This window comes from Stylophora pistillata, chromosome 5 (assembly GCF_964205215.1).
Source record: "Stylophora pistillata chromosome 5, jaStyPist1.2, whole genome shotgun sequence".
NCBI classification, from domain to species: domain Eukaryota; kingdom Metazoa; phylum Cnidaria; class Anthozoa; order Scleractinia; family Pocilloporidae; genus Stylophora; species Stylophora pistillata.
The window spans coordinates 19,574,294-19,589,454 of NC_142523.1; the positions used below are offsets into that span (position 1 = coordinate 19,574,294).

The 15,161-nt window shown below is 36.6% G+C and overlaps 1 protein-coding gene across 3 annotated transcripts; it reads left to right on the forward strand.

Moving 5' to 3' along the window:
• The first annotated feature begins 179 nt into the window (after window positions 1-179).
• LOC111322399 (uncharacterized) lies at window positions 180-13,811 on the forward strand. 3 transcript variants are annotated; one of them, XM_088762123.1, is made up of 7 exons: window positions 180-605; window positions 3,716-3,856; window positions 7,754-7,986; window positions 8,619-8,682; window positions 9,803-10,171; window positions 11,305-11,490; window positions 11,919-12,063. In XM_088762123.1, exons 2-7 carry the CDS (start codon window positions 3,718-3,720, stop codon window positions 11,933-11,935), a joined length of 1,008 nt encoding a protein of 335 aa, XP_088618249.1. In that variant the 5' UTR covers window positions 180-605; window positions 3,716-3,717; the 3' UTR covers window positions 11,936-12,063. The 3 variants fall into 3 exon arrangements, with proteins under 3 accessions (XP_088618249.1, XP_088618247.1, XP_088618248.1); XM_088762121.1 differs by having other exon boundaries at window positions 185-605; window positions 11,915-13,811; XM_088762122.1 differs by lacking the exon at window positions 180-605 and adding an exon at window positions 613-801 and having other exon boundaries at window positions 11,915-13,811.
• The last annotated feature ends 1,350 nt before the right edge of the window (window positions 13,812-15,161 follow it).

Here is a 15,161-nt window from a genome sequence, read left to right on the forward strand (position 1 = left end):
CCTTTATTCTTTTAAATTTTGTCTAGTGAATGTTTGAGAATGGAAATGGAAGACTGGTGTGTCAATGAACAAGCTTCTTTGTATTTCTTTTGAGCTTTGACGTCTTGAATTAAGCGCAGGCCTTAAATGACTTGTTAAAGTTTTTTGTTTGTACTTTCTCACAGCCATTGGACCTGTAAAGAAAAAATTCGTGGACTGGCTTTGTTAGTCAATTACTATTTGTACAATGTGTGTTTACAAAACTTCTGAAGAAAACATATTGAGATTGGCGATAATCGATTGACAAGTTTCGATATTTTCCTTTTAAACCTTTCCGTATTCTGTTAGACGCATTATTTTGATGTGACGAGCGTAGTTTCACAGCTTTTTCTGACTGCAGTGGGCAAAACTTACTACGAATCTCAAGTTTATTTTCCATTAACAGCGACCCGAATATCAACGATCATCTACGCATCGTTTTTTCTCATCACCTTATTAATTCTCAGATGGCTTGGTCCAAATGGAAATTGAAATATAGAACTTTATCATAACAAGTACAATACAGCTAAAACGTAATTCATATTGCACAACACCAGGAAATGTCTACAAGTACTCCGGGAACGATGGTAAGCTTATCTCCTTAAGATTAAGAAAAAAAAATGAAAAAAAAAGGAGGTTACCATAGAGAATCGAGTCACTCAGAACTCTACTGTCACTGAACGTTTAACAGCTTACGTATTTACTACCAGAACCTATCCGATATTTCCACAATGAATTTTGTTGACAGTTCTTTACAATAATGTAGAATTCACCGGCGACCAGGTAAAACTGTTCTCATTTATCATCTTTCAGTTTTTGTTGGTCATTAATCTGAGCCAGGACTATAAATGTTTGATTGTTTTGGCTTTCTTCCTGAATTTAGGCCTTGCATGATTCCGAGAAACAGCTCTCTACCTATATTTTGTTAATTTGGTAACAGTTATGTTCAGTTCAAAACGAAGAAACTTAGCCTAGGTGGTTCTTTTATCGAACCCAAAACCTACAGTTCTTCGCGGGAAAAAAAAAAGAGAATTGAAAGATGAGTCACTTCGAATTCCAAAATTAAAACGCAGCCTGTGCTTTCTTCTGCATAGTTTAATTTCTTTAACCCTCCAGGTTAAAAGTAAGATAATAATGGTTACGTAGTGACGGTAACAACATTGACGAATGCAACCTATGTGCATTTATTCTTCCAAACGATGATCACTGTTAACAAAGAAAAATAATCGTCGGAGTAAAACTCAAAGTTCTTGATCCAAGAAGCAAGTGTTTGAAAAGTAGATGTAACTCCACTTCGAGAAATGAAAATATATTTTTTTTCATTTACATGTCTACAGAAAGTTTAGAAAGATCAGCAGATGTTTCTAACTGAACAAATGTCTGAGACATTATTATGTTTAAGGCAGAAAGAACACGTCGCTAAACGAAACTTACAATTGTAGAACTGCCATAAAAATCTAGAAGTCTTATTTAGCATAGATATATTGTGCTGTTTCATGTTTAATTCTGACAAAATCATTTATATTTTTATGTAATACTAGAGGGTAAAAATATTCTCTGATAAAATTTCTATCTGAAATAGATGTTAAATATTTCAATATAGATATATTGTGCTGTTATTTGTTCTTTTCCGTATCAGTGAGGATATAATCATTTTTTTTTTTTTTCTCAGCTCGTGAGCGGGCGATATTCTATAAATCCTGCAATCTGATTGGTTCCGAGAGCGGGCAGTATTCTCCCATCCGGCCCGCTCACAGCGGGCGGTATCCATTTCGCTTGAGTCACTTTGCAGAACATCTCAGGCTTCGTCGCAATTTTTCACAAATATATGTCTCATTTTGCTGGCTAAGCAGAAGTTTTAATCAAAGTCTTTGGTCACGACCTTTTGGCGATAATTAACATTAATTCTCTCTCGCTCTCAAATCACTTTGGTTTTTCCGCAAAAATCGATATCGAAATAAGCTTTTTGGTACTAGATTTGTTTTTAAAAGATTGAAACGCTGCTCAAAAACAATTTTTTAACCAATAATTCTTCACAAAAAGTAACTCAGAAAGTTAAAACGAGAGGCAGCAGTAGTTAACAATTACGTTAATCAATGTGACTCTGATTCGTTAATATCTGAATACTTCAACACAATTTGTTCGCTTGTGAAACGCTGAGCGAAGTTTTGAGTTCTTCTATAAATACACTTTCGCCTCTTCTTTACAAGTCCCTTGAATTTGGATATTTCTGCCGTAAATTTCACGACAGAAACCGAAGGAATTCGATGAACAAAAGTCGCATTTAATCCCCTTGTGTCTAGCTGGAAAGAGTCATTGACCTAGGCTTTTCGGTGGAAGAAAGACAGATCATCACAAACACCATTGCAGAAAACAAACAAGCTCACTGGCAACTCCAAAACACATATCTGCATTCACTTACAATTTGACTCTCTTTGACATTTTTAGACGGAACAGAGGTAAATCTTCGAATATTAATTGTCGTTTGAAATAAACGTTACTTTCGAGAAGATCTCTAAGTGTCTTTTTTTTTTTTTTTTTTTTTTTCTTCTACGAGAAGATCGTCGCATGGTCATTTAACCCGTATGTCTTTGTCATACCAGTACTGTTGTTTATTCAAAAGCACACATGCACTTTTTTCCTCTTCAATTGACAAGTGTCACATTGTGACAATTACTCATCAAAACGTGTTTCAAAGTTTCCTCGGAAGCCTTTTAAGTTACCTATACAAACAAAAATGCGTCAGTGAAAGCTTTCTCTTTAATTTGAATAACGTCTCTCCTCTTTATCTTTCACTCGCTAAGAATTGTTAAGTTTCAGGAGGATTTTCCCGTAATTAAACTCGTAATTGTAGCCCTGACTCGTTCGGGTTCTTTTGGCCATTATTTGGTTATGTTAATTTTCTTTGATAAAATTTCTCTTTGAAATAGATCTCAAATATATGAAAATATGTATTCTTTGAACAAATATTTTAAAAATGATTTATTATGATTTTTTTTATATATTCAACCCCAAAATCATAACTTATATTATATAGCTGATATTTTTTCCCCAACAGCGTGCGCTCTCATTGATTAGATAGAGTTACATGACGTTTAAAAATGCAACCATTTTCGCTCAAAGACTCTAAGCGTTGCGAAATCTATGACGTGAGAGGATACAGTCCAAGTTTCTTGCAAAGGTCAACTTTTTGCTAAATTTTCAAAGACGAGAAATTACCATCTTTCCACATCCATTCAGGACTGGTTCTTCGAGAAAAGAATAAAATGTTTTTAAAGCGGCCACCTGCTTAGCGTTTAATGGTTCTGATATGTCAGTGGGGGCCTAAATCAAAATCTAGGTTTACTTAGAGGGATTGAACTGCTACCACTTTGCTGTCCAATGCTTAATCACCAAGTTTCAGAAAACTCGATAGTGAGATAAGTCGTTTATAAGAACTTTCTTAGGTGTCAAGTGTGCTCGATTCTGTGGGGTCAGCGGTGAAGGATGGGTCGTATTTGAAAATAGACAAAGAAAGATCTGGGCAAGTATTGAGCTCGACCATCGAACAAGGAAATATTTATTCAGACAAAATTTCACAAATGGGTGACGAACATTAAGACTTAAACATATTACCATGGTCTAGCTGTTCTTGATAAGATTCTTAAGATAACAACTCTTTCGTCAGAGAACTAATATTTCTGTAAATCTATTTTAGCAATGAAGAAGCTTGAGACTGCTTTCATCTATACCACCATTATTTTGAGCGTTGTCGAGGAAAGTCTTTCATTTGGAAGCCAGTTGGTCATCCAAAGGGAAGTCAGCAAGAGGTCTGCTCTTTTTCAGAAGGTGAAAGATGGTAGGTAACCTTTACGGCAGGTATTCCCAATTACCAAGAGGTTTCGCAAATTGATGCCTGCTTAAATCTGTTTTGGTGTAAGCTATATGCAAGGATGAAATATGGAATGAATTCAGTGTTAGTTATGACTCATCAAACCAAAATCTTTTTTTATGTAATAGTTTGTTATTTCAGAATCTGATTCAAGCCCATATGCGCTTTTAAAAGTCACCCTAACATATATTCAGTCGGGGGTGGAAGTGAAAGCAATTTACTTTTAGGATTCGTAATTCTTGCCTTTTTTTTAGGTTAATGATTTGTGATTCATAATTTTCTCCGATATTTGTATGATTCTTGTTTAACTACTTTTCGTAATTCACAATTCCCAAATTGTTAAACGTGAAATGAAATGATTCCGAACTGAAACACTATGATTAGCGATTCGTGATTCCACATACATTTACAACCCTGCTCTTCAAATCATTCTTTACACTGTTTCAGCTCAATATAACAAAATGCACAAGATGCATGGCCATAGTTCTCATTTTCTTCACTTTTTTGCTGTTAGAAAAAAAGAATAATGAGACAAGTATACTAAAACAAAGAATTGGAAAAAAGGTTTTTTTTTCGCCGACTTTCATTTAGGAGTTTCTCTCACCACTAATTAAATTTCGCTGCCAGTTATCTCGTGACGGGCTTCGCAGCATTATACTGCACGAAAAGATAGAACATTATACTTCATGAAAAGATAGAGCAACATCTCGTCGATCAAAGTTTGCCGTTAATTCCAGTTAGAAGAAGAGGATGTCGCAGCTGGCAGCCGCCAAGTTGCAAGCTTTGTCTCATTTTCTAGTCTTAACAGCCTGCGGCGAAAAAATACCGCAAATAAGTCGATCAGTATTTAATCTTAACTTTATTAAGATATTCGGACCGAGATGTAACTTAGAGATGAATTTTCAGCGCCTTATTCAATACCTTCGTAAATTTTTAAATATACGAATGAGTTTGTTCGTCTCATGTCAACAATTATTAACCACGGACATATAGTGCAGTCTGCCTATGCATATTCATAGCGGGTCAAACACTTAAGAGGCTGTCCGCGTAAGAATCGACCACTCGAATTTCGGCCATTCACAGAATTCCCTCAGATTTTCACCGTGAGATATTTGATTTCTTCTTTCTGCAAAAAAATTATTTATTTGGTTCGTAATGGTACCATTTATCAAACTTTTGGCGACGAGATATGAAGACGTCAAAACAAAGAAAATTGTTTATTTCAGCGTCAGTTTTCAGCGTTTCGCTGGAGGCTCTAACAACTTACGAATTTGTTCAAATGGCATAAATCGGACATGTGGTGTTTTTCCTCTTGGTGTTTCAATAATTGGGCTTATCTGAAATAATTGAATTTGCAAATTTTTTGCGAAAAACGTCCAAAATATTTACTTTACGACAGGGGTAAGCTTTTTATCGAAAAGATTCGCACTGTTTGCCTTCAAGAATGGCGGAATTGTGCTCGTTTTCAAGTGTTATAGGAGGAAAATGTGGAAGTAGCTGAGGGTGCACAGATTTTGTAGCTTTGAATAGCTGTAACGCTGATATCAGCGCGCATTTACATCCCCAAACTATTAAAATTTACCTGTGGAGGGATGAAGCAGGATGTTACCATAGCAACTTCATCTTGTTGGCCGTTAGCGATGCAGGGAAACTAATTGGTATTGCAGTCATGCGGTATGACTTTTCCGAACCCCAGTATGGAAAAGATGTCTGTGATAGGATTCCGGCTTTGCCCAATGAAGTCATCAATCCGACGATTCTCCAACGAGGGACATGATGTAGTTTCTACTATAGATGTCCGTGCAGCACTCTCAAAACGTCCCCTTAGTGGTACAACTACCTGCGTTTGCTCAATAAATAAAACCAAAAAAGCACTTCAAGTACAAAAGTTAGACGGTTTTAGTAAATATCACAACACAAGTTTGAGAGGGAAGGAACATGGAGAGCTCATGACATCGGGCAGGGAAAGGCGTACACGTGGTTTTCAAGTAATTTTTTCAGAACATATCGAGGAATGGAGCTTTAGTTACCTGTTAGCAGAGAGACTACCTGATAAAGCAAAGAAAATAAAAAATAGAGGAAAATGGCGAAAACATAGAAGCGAAGCTGCAAATTATTCCGCCTACTCAATCAATTAATATTTTGAAATCCTACATAATGCGATGTAAATATACCTGTACAAATTCATTTACCTATTATCTATTATAACCAAGTAAGGAAAGATCATTTAAATTTAAAGAGACAAATAGACGGTGAATCACCGGCAGTGATTATCGAACTAAAAGAGAAACCTGAATTCGTTAATCTTTCAGTGGCCACTAATTTTCTATTTTACCCAACTTGCTTGCCGCCTGAAATGGACATCGTCATAATTATGTCTTGAAAAAAATTAGTTTTTGGTTCATAATGAAGTAAATGCTGGTATAAATTACAGTGAAAATAGGAAAAGTATCACTCTTGACACAAACCATTTCTGTGCGATGTAGTTAAATATGAATCCGCGACGTTTTCAATGTAAAGAACATGACGCATGACGGAACAAACCATTCTCGTGGAGATGTTCTCGAGCTCAAAATATGTCATTATGAAATTCTCTTCATAATGACATATTTTGGATGAGCGTTTCCAAGTTTGTAAGTGACAAGAATTTTATTTTTTTACAGAATAGGACAGTGTTCGAGACTAGCTCAATGGAATTTTAGCCCTTATGAGACAGTTAAACGTAATGTAACACAGAAGACGTTTATTTGTACCTTCGTAATTGCTAAATTTGGGGCAAGTTTGGATGAATTTATGGACATCCTCGCCTTAACAAAACAACTTTGCTAGTTTTTGAAAATAGACACTGCCTCAAATATTGATTATGAGCGAGAAATGGAGTAACCAAAAATATGCATAAGTTAAGTCATATGCACTTTGACCGTTGAAAATTAGTAAGGTTCATCGAGCTCCTGTAGCTCGAAAAGACTAGTTGCCAAAAATTTTTTTGTTGTTTTCGGCACACCAGCTCTAGTACTAAACACGGATAGTAGTGAGGACTCCACATCCCGTCATACTTTTGAGAAAAGTGTCCTGGAACGACAGCACCCTCTCTTAAATTTGGAAAGTGCCGTTTGTGGGGTATTTTCAAAACAGCGTAATTCTTAATTGTTTAATCAGAATTTACATATTTTGCTATTGACCAACAGAAGAGATATGAAATGATAGCACACATCCGATTTATGCTATTTGAACAAATGCGCACGTTTTTAGGGCCTCCAGCGAAACGCTGAAAATTGACACTGAAATAAACAGTTTTCTTTGTTTTTGACCGTTCTCGCATCTCGTTACCAAAAAAATTGATAAAACAGCATTACGTACCAAATAAATTCAATTTTTGCTGATAGAATATATCAAATACCTCAGTGAAAATTTGAGGACATTCTGTGATTGGCCGAAATTCGAGCGATCGATTGTTACGCGGATAGCCTCATAAAGTTCACTTTCGATTGTACAGTAATAATCCGATTAAAATCGTTCAAACTATCCTTGCGCGAGTTTCTGGTGTACATGCTGACTGCAAGAGTAGATGGTGGTCTAGAGAGTCCTTAGAGGAAGTTCTCAGTTAGCCTTACCAAGAAAGATTCCCTTAGGAAACAGCACGTGCTGTTCCTTGAGTTCGATAAACCAAAGTTTACACTTTTCATCTTTCTTTATTTCTGTTTTGAGAGGTGTTCCTTTGTACACACTAACCGCATCTTTCTTTAACTACCCCCCGCCCTCAAACCTTGGATCGGAGAGGTCCCGTGATATGGTATAGTTTATGATCGATATAAATTAACCTTGCTTCCTAAAAGATTTGAAAGCTCTTATTTTGTCTTTCAGGTGAAGTTTTAGAGGGCCACGTTATAGCAAACTACTCCGTTCCCTCTGAGCTGGACTGTTTGCATAGATGTGTGTCACGTGGCAATTGCGTTTCATTCAATTATCAGCGGTTGAGTTTCGAATCATCACGTCATAGTTGTGAGCTCAATGACGTCACTCTGCTGTCTTCCGGTGAGAAACTCGTGAGACGAAATGGATACTCGTATAAAGAGCCAATCATCTTGCCTTACGACGTAAGTAGGAGAGCGCATCAAGATTATGGAGCTGAATAACGTCTGCGTATGTCTCAAGTGCGCTCCTAATCCATCGCAACAATAAATAATTACTGATAAATTTGACAGTAATTTAAAAAAATGCTGAAATGCTGAAATGCGGTAATATAAAAAAATGCTGAAAGCATCCATCGAAACTGTCTTTTAGAAAACCCACCATATATATCAGCGTTATCGTAGCCCAACTTGCAAAAAATGCACTTTTGCGAACGACATACAACAGATCGTTGTTAAATTTCAGCCAGTGTGCAACCATAATACCATGGCGTGCAAAATATATTTCGTGTCACTGTTGTAGGAAAGTCTGTAGCAAAAGTTTTAAGATTGACATCTTTTTTCAACCTTGTGAGAAAACTGCACCGCCTTTAAAATTTTCAAAACCTCTGCCACTTATGTCTAATGTAGCTGTGGTTTCATGCTTTAGCCCACGAAAATACCTGGCATAAGTACATGTGTTTCCGCTTTGTCCATTCAGATCAACATTTTCGACCAGGAAGTAAAGACACTTAGTATTCTTTATTGCTTAATACATAAGAAACAAAGCAAAAAATTTTATCTTCTGTCTCTAATTTTTTCTTCTGACTATGTCGTAGGGAGATAAAAACGAGACAATTGGCGGAGGAGACCTTCATTTAACGATGACATCTCCAATTAAAGGTTAGTTAGACGTTACTCCTCCTCACGTGCAACTTCTCTCCTCTCCATATTTAACAATTATTCACCGAAGGCGAGGTGAATATCGTCGAATAATCCCCGAGACGAAGTCGAGGGCATTATTCGACAATATTCACCGAACCTGAGGCGAATAATTGTTTTAGTATAATTTCAGAGCTGAACAACAGAGAAATTTCTAAAATCATAACATTTTAGTAACATTTATTAACTTTTTATTTTAACATTTTATATAAACCGCGTGGAGCGGTTTATATAGCGTCATATAAGGAACCGCTCGACCGATCAGATTGCTGGAAACTCTTTGCTCAGCTCTGAAATTATACTAAAGATATATATACACTAGTTAACAATTCATTTTAATTGAACAATGGATGATTCGAAATATTTTAATATTTTCACTAAATTTTTTCTTGTTTCTTGTTTCTTGTTTCTTCATTTAATTTTTTTTCCTTTCAAAACTTGGTTTCTAATATTTTCTCTGCAAGTTTTAAAATTATTTCTTCTAATCATAGCTACCATAGCAACATCACAGCCTCTTAAAAAGCAGCCTCATTCTTCTTCGCTTGCCAATAACTCACGAAAGGAACTCAGTAAACCTCTAGTTGGCGATTTTCTTTCTTTTTTTTTATCTGTACCTGCAGTTTAGAGTCACCTGAAAATTTTGAGGATTCAATGTGGCTCTAAACAATGTGTGCAGACAATTTGGCAAAAGTTGAAAATGAATTCACTTGGAGGCTGATTTCAATTCGACTTGAAAATTCGGTGGTCAATGAACTCGATTCTGAAATCGTAGATCTTACCCCTCTCATAATCAGCATACCGATAATATTCCTAAAGCTTTCCTCGAGTTTGAAAAAAAGCTAGTTCAAGGGATTAAAAGCTGGTTACTAATAGTAACCAAATTTATGTCGCCTATAAACCTTTTGATAAAAAAAATCAAAATAATAATAATAATAATAATAATGATAAAAGTGATAGTGTTAAAAATTATTTCCGGATTGATCTTGCCTCTTTGAAGAACAATACTCTTTACCAGGATCATTATTTTGATTAACGTAATCGATATTAATTTTGTTGTAAACAATTTTTTGTCATGGGATAGAAACGTCTTTACTATCATCGATGACGGCATCATCTGCTATTGTCACGTCGAAGTCGTCCATATTAACGCTATCAAAGACTTCATCAAATGTACTGGCTACGTCATCCAATATACCATCTTCTTTGTCTTCCACAATAACACTATCAAAGACTTCTTCCCCCGTTCTATCATCGATAGCTTCATCAAATGTACCTGCTGCTTCATCTGTGATTTTATCTGCTTTGACCTTCTTACCTTCTTCACATCTGTCAGTCACACAGTCCTCCTGTAGAATACCAGTGACATCACCACCTTTTGTACTTAATTCGACGTTAGTCGTAATGACGTCATCAGTTACTCTCCTGTCGTCATCGGTGAAACCCCAAACAGGTAATGGGTGGTATTTTATTTCTCTGTACTCAACATTGACTAATTGATTATATTGCGCTCGGCTTGATGGCCAAATCATTGAGTGAATCAAGTTGCTGGGACTCAAACAATTGGTTAATTTCTAAATGAGTGGTGTGTTTTGGTTGTTAATGTCACGGAAACGAGAACTTACAAGCAGAATAATTTGAAATGAAAAGTAGCACGGTTTCCTCAAAACTAGCTTACTGTACGCCTTATCCGCTCAATCAAAGGCTTTGTACGCTGAGAGTCCATTTTACAATTGCTGCCTTAAAGTGCCCATCTAATTCTACATTTAACCAAATGAACTTTGGTGAAAATTTTTTTCTATTTGGATAAAACGCGATTTTTTTACGAATTTTTTACAAAGTTCAAAATTCTATTTTCTTGCGGTCAACCCCTGCCGTTGATCACAAGAATAACGTGCTCAAAATGACCACGTGACTGGTGTCTGTGACGTAGGTTCAGGAATCTCACTTGACCTCAAAATGCATATAAATACACTGGTCGAGTGCGGGTTGTTTACGATATTGTGAGCTTACGATATTATGACCACTCTGAAGCAAATTCTCACTTGTTTTCAAGTCAGATAAGTCACAACCCAAAATCACGTGTTCCTGAATCTACGTCACGACTCACTTTAAACCGAGGAGGACTGGTGCGAATGGTGGACCAGAATGGCGGCAAATTTGAATGTCTTTAAGAAATTATAAAAAAATTGCGTTTTATCCAAATCGAAAATTTAATTCGCAGAAGTTCATTTGGTGAAATGTAGAATTAGATGAGTGAAAAACATTTTTTGACATTATGTCTATTCTGCTATACTTGGAGCTGTGTGATGAATTTTCATAAAAAAAAATGGCATTTCAAATTGATGAGTGTGTGCTAGAGTTCCATGTTATTTATTTATCAACACATCAATTGATTTATTCATTTAATCAACTATCATTTTCATTCACCCATCATTTTATCATCTTTTTTTCGAGAAGTTGCCAGGAGGCCTCAGCCTCGAGTACTAGCTGAGTTTCCTGAACTCACTTCCAAAAGTTTCTAATTGGGAGTTAGAGCAATTATAAGTTGAATCAAGGAAACCTCGTCCATCTTTTCTTCTCTAGACTGTGGGAACGGTTGGCATCGATACAGAACTGGATGTATACGATTTTTCACCCAATCTAAGGAAAGAGTTAAGGCGAACTCTCACTGTAAGCTTTTCGAGACTTCTAATGGTAAAAGAGGATGCATGATTAAGATCCCGTCTATTGAAGACAATGACAAAGTTGTTAGTCTTGCCCCTCAGAATGGTAAGCGAATAACAAACACGCAGAAATTATTTGCTATTATCTGTTCTTTTTCAGTTCGTTGATTGGTACTAGTGTTATACTGATGTTTCTAAAACCTCTCAAAATACAGTAACCAGTTCGTATTTTTACAAGCCCTTGAGGGCGGAGAAAGAAAGTCTTTACGTCTCTAGTGCATATGAGAATGAAGTGGAAAAAAGTGAAAAAAAAAATGAAACTTTTGCTTTAGCATTAGTGTCCACTCCCACAAAGCAGAAAAATTTTTCAGGCTGATAGTTTTCCGATCAGTCACTGCCTTCTCCACTTTCCTTAGCAAGAGTTTCCAACGCTATCAATAACAAAAGCCACTTAACGATACGGTATGACTAAAACAAACACAGAATATTCCAGTATTTGTTTTTCAGCGATTCCTATTTTTTTGTGGTAGGAAGATACTACATTGGTCTGACAGACCAGGATCAGGAGGGTGTCTATCGTTGGAAAGGAACCACAGATGACGCTACTTATTTCAACTGGCAGTTAGGCTATCCTCATGAGATAAACATTGAGGAAAATAGAGACTGTACTGTCATATCAACCCATCCCGATAACAGCTATGGGAAGTGGTCTACCGTGCCCTGCAGTAACAGCTGGTTCTATATATGCGAGTGTGAAAGTGCGTGCTCTTAGCAGCAAGCATCATTCCAATGGCCATTTTATGTTTCGTTCTATATTCTTTCCAAATCACATGCGTTGTAGGTGCGTTAGGGGATTTATCGACATCGAAAAAGACGTTAACAGACTAAGCTCTTGTTAGAATTTCTCTTTCTCTCCTACCTTTAAATTTTCCTTTCTTCGTTTGTATCTCTCCGCTTGATTGAGCCGGTAAATTAAGCTTTAATGCTGTCAGTTACGCTGATCGAAGTGTTGCATTACGCCGTCAAACACAAGGGAAAAAAGGAAAACAAAATGAAATGGCATATTATCCCCGTTAGAACGTAGTCAGAATTATGGCCACTGTTTTAGCGACAGCGTGTTGATAATGGTGGGTATTCCAATGCAAGGGGTTGGCTGTGTGCTATGCCATCATAAACTATCTCCATTGGCCACACAAGTACGTTACTATTTAAACAATAGAGTGTTTCTGTCGAGGAACTATTGGCTGATAGTTGCCCCGCGGAAATTTGATGTTCTTAAAACAAATATTTGCCCGAGAAGGGAAATATGCTAGTTTTAAGAACATCCAATTTCCAAGGGGCAACTATCAGACCGATAGTTCCGAGACATAAACACTCTATTGTTTTTATTGTTCACCACTAAATTTTCTTCCGCGCCTACAGCTTGTCACAAATGTCAATATATCGCAACCGTACATTGGCTAAATAATACGTTATACCTGTCAGAATTGAAAAGTCACTGTTTTTCCGATCTGCCTAACTTGGTGGCCGTCAAACTATTCAAAACTTTTCACGGATGAGTACTATCAATCCAGGTATTTTCCGCGGACGGGCACTATCCCTCCGGGTCTTTTCCTCGGGCGGGCACCATGGGCTGATAGTGTCTCTCCACGGATGAACACTATCGCGTCACGTGATCGATTTAAACCAATAAGAACCGGAGAAACTTTAGTGGTAAACTATAACTATTGCTAGAGGGCATAATTTCGGATAGTGGCTCTCGGCACAATATCATGATAAGCGCGTAGCTTGATTTACATCTTCTGTGAATACTTGTTCCTCTACTTAACGTCTTTGATGCACATCACTCTGAACACTTGTCAACGGTTCGGAAAATTTCCGTACGTTTTCTTTGAAGCGGTCATTTAATGTGATCACAGACAAACTGAGCTCAATGTTTTCTCATAATATCTTTGAAGTTGACCTCTCTTGTATCTCTTTATCTTTATACAGTAATGAAAACACTGTGAAATACTTGGGAAAAAGTACTTCGATACCGCTAACATCTTGAATTTGAGTTCGATGCTCGGAGAGTTTGCTTGAAAATTCTGAAAGGTATCTGGTGAGTCTTTTGGCAGAGACGGAGCACCGCGTTATAACCGTTGCGAAGTATCTTTTCTTTATCTTTGAATACTTAAATTTCGATAGAGGGCAAAACAGACATCTTCTATATTGCTTTCTATGATATTTGTAAGCAATTGGGAAGTATATGTTTTGTTATGCATGTGGATGAATCAAAGTTTAATGGAAGGTATGCCTTTGTTTCAAGGATGGGGGGAAAACGACCACAATATCTGGCGATGAAAGTTTGTCGCAAATCATGATAGACTGAAAAAGTTTTCCTTTTTCAAAGTGTAATAGATAACTGAATAAAAAAAAAATTAATCTGACAAATGTATTGATAGTTGACATTACTTCACTAGTCCGGGCCGTTTTGTCCTTACCATTTCATCTGACATGATTGGCCAAACTTTTGTGGCAGAGAGAGGATTGAGAGAATAGTTTTTTCTCTTGCCAGCTATTTCGTGGCGGCCATGTTGTAATGCCTGAAGGGGACGGCAGAACAGAATTCAAAATTTGAAGAGAGACAGAAGTGACTAAGTTAATTCTGTATTACAAATCTAATTTTCGACAGACATGTCATCTCTATTATATTCTCGCACACCGGTGTGTGTTGCACGTACACGTATTTTTCTCGCTATGTTTTGTTATCAAATTCTATCCGTTTCCGGTGAGATATCTAATAGACACCTCGTGGAAAGTAGCGACTGATGGAATAACATATTTTTCAATCTCATCTGCAATTTTCACATATAGGTGAAAGGAAATGTCTTATACTAGTGGGAGTAGAAGTAGTTCTGCAATAAATTCTGGGAACACACTTCGACCAGCTTTAGGCGCCGGTTGTTTGTTTGTTTGTTTGCTTGATTTGAAGGGCGCCGGTTTTTTTGTGTTGTTTTGTTTTGTTTTGTTTTTTTTTTTTAACGCAAGGGGAGTCTTGTTCGCGATCTTATGTTCACAATAAAAGGTTGTTTAAGGTAAAAAAGGTCGAAACAATTTTTTTTTTGTTATCTGAGTTTTCCGAACTCGATAAAGAATTCGTTTGGTTGCCAAGCAGACCCACTTAAAATGAATTTATTTAAATTCCTGGTCAATATTAAAGGAATATACATTACTTGACAAGGAAATTCCGAATTTAATTGCACGCGAAAACCTATATCAAGCGATGATGCGATGTCAGTCTTCAAGTGCAATTTAACGCGGAATTTCCGAGTCAGGTGATGAATTTTCCTTGAATCTTACCATTGAATAAAAATAGGAAACCAAGGAAACGGCAGCAATTTTGTTTGTTTTTATCCTGAGCACTCCAGAAAGCCATCCCGAAGTCAACTGTCAGAACTGTCATTGCGTTAGTGAATAGTAAGCAAGGTCAACGTACACGTTTGAACCTCTGACATGTTTTATTTCAATCTTGTTTTTACATTCGCTTTCAAACTTTTTAAACACGCTTCACACCATCAAAGGATAATGGTGGTATTTCACTGAATTTACAAGCCGTTTATTTTTAACATCTTTTTTTCAAATTTCCAAATAATTTGCTCAAGAAGGAAAACGATTTGCACCTTTTACCTATTTGCTGGCAAAACTGAAAGAAATAAAGTATGCAAGCGAAGGCACTGAAAGTTTAAAATCGCGATTGATGTAAGGTGAGTACCTTGAAGTGTAAATACGGGTATT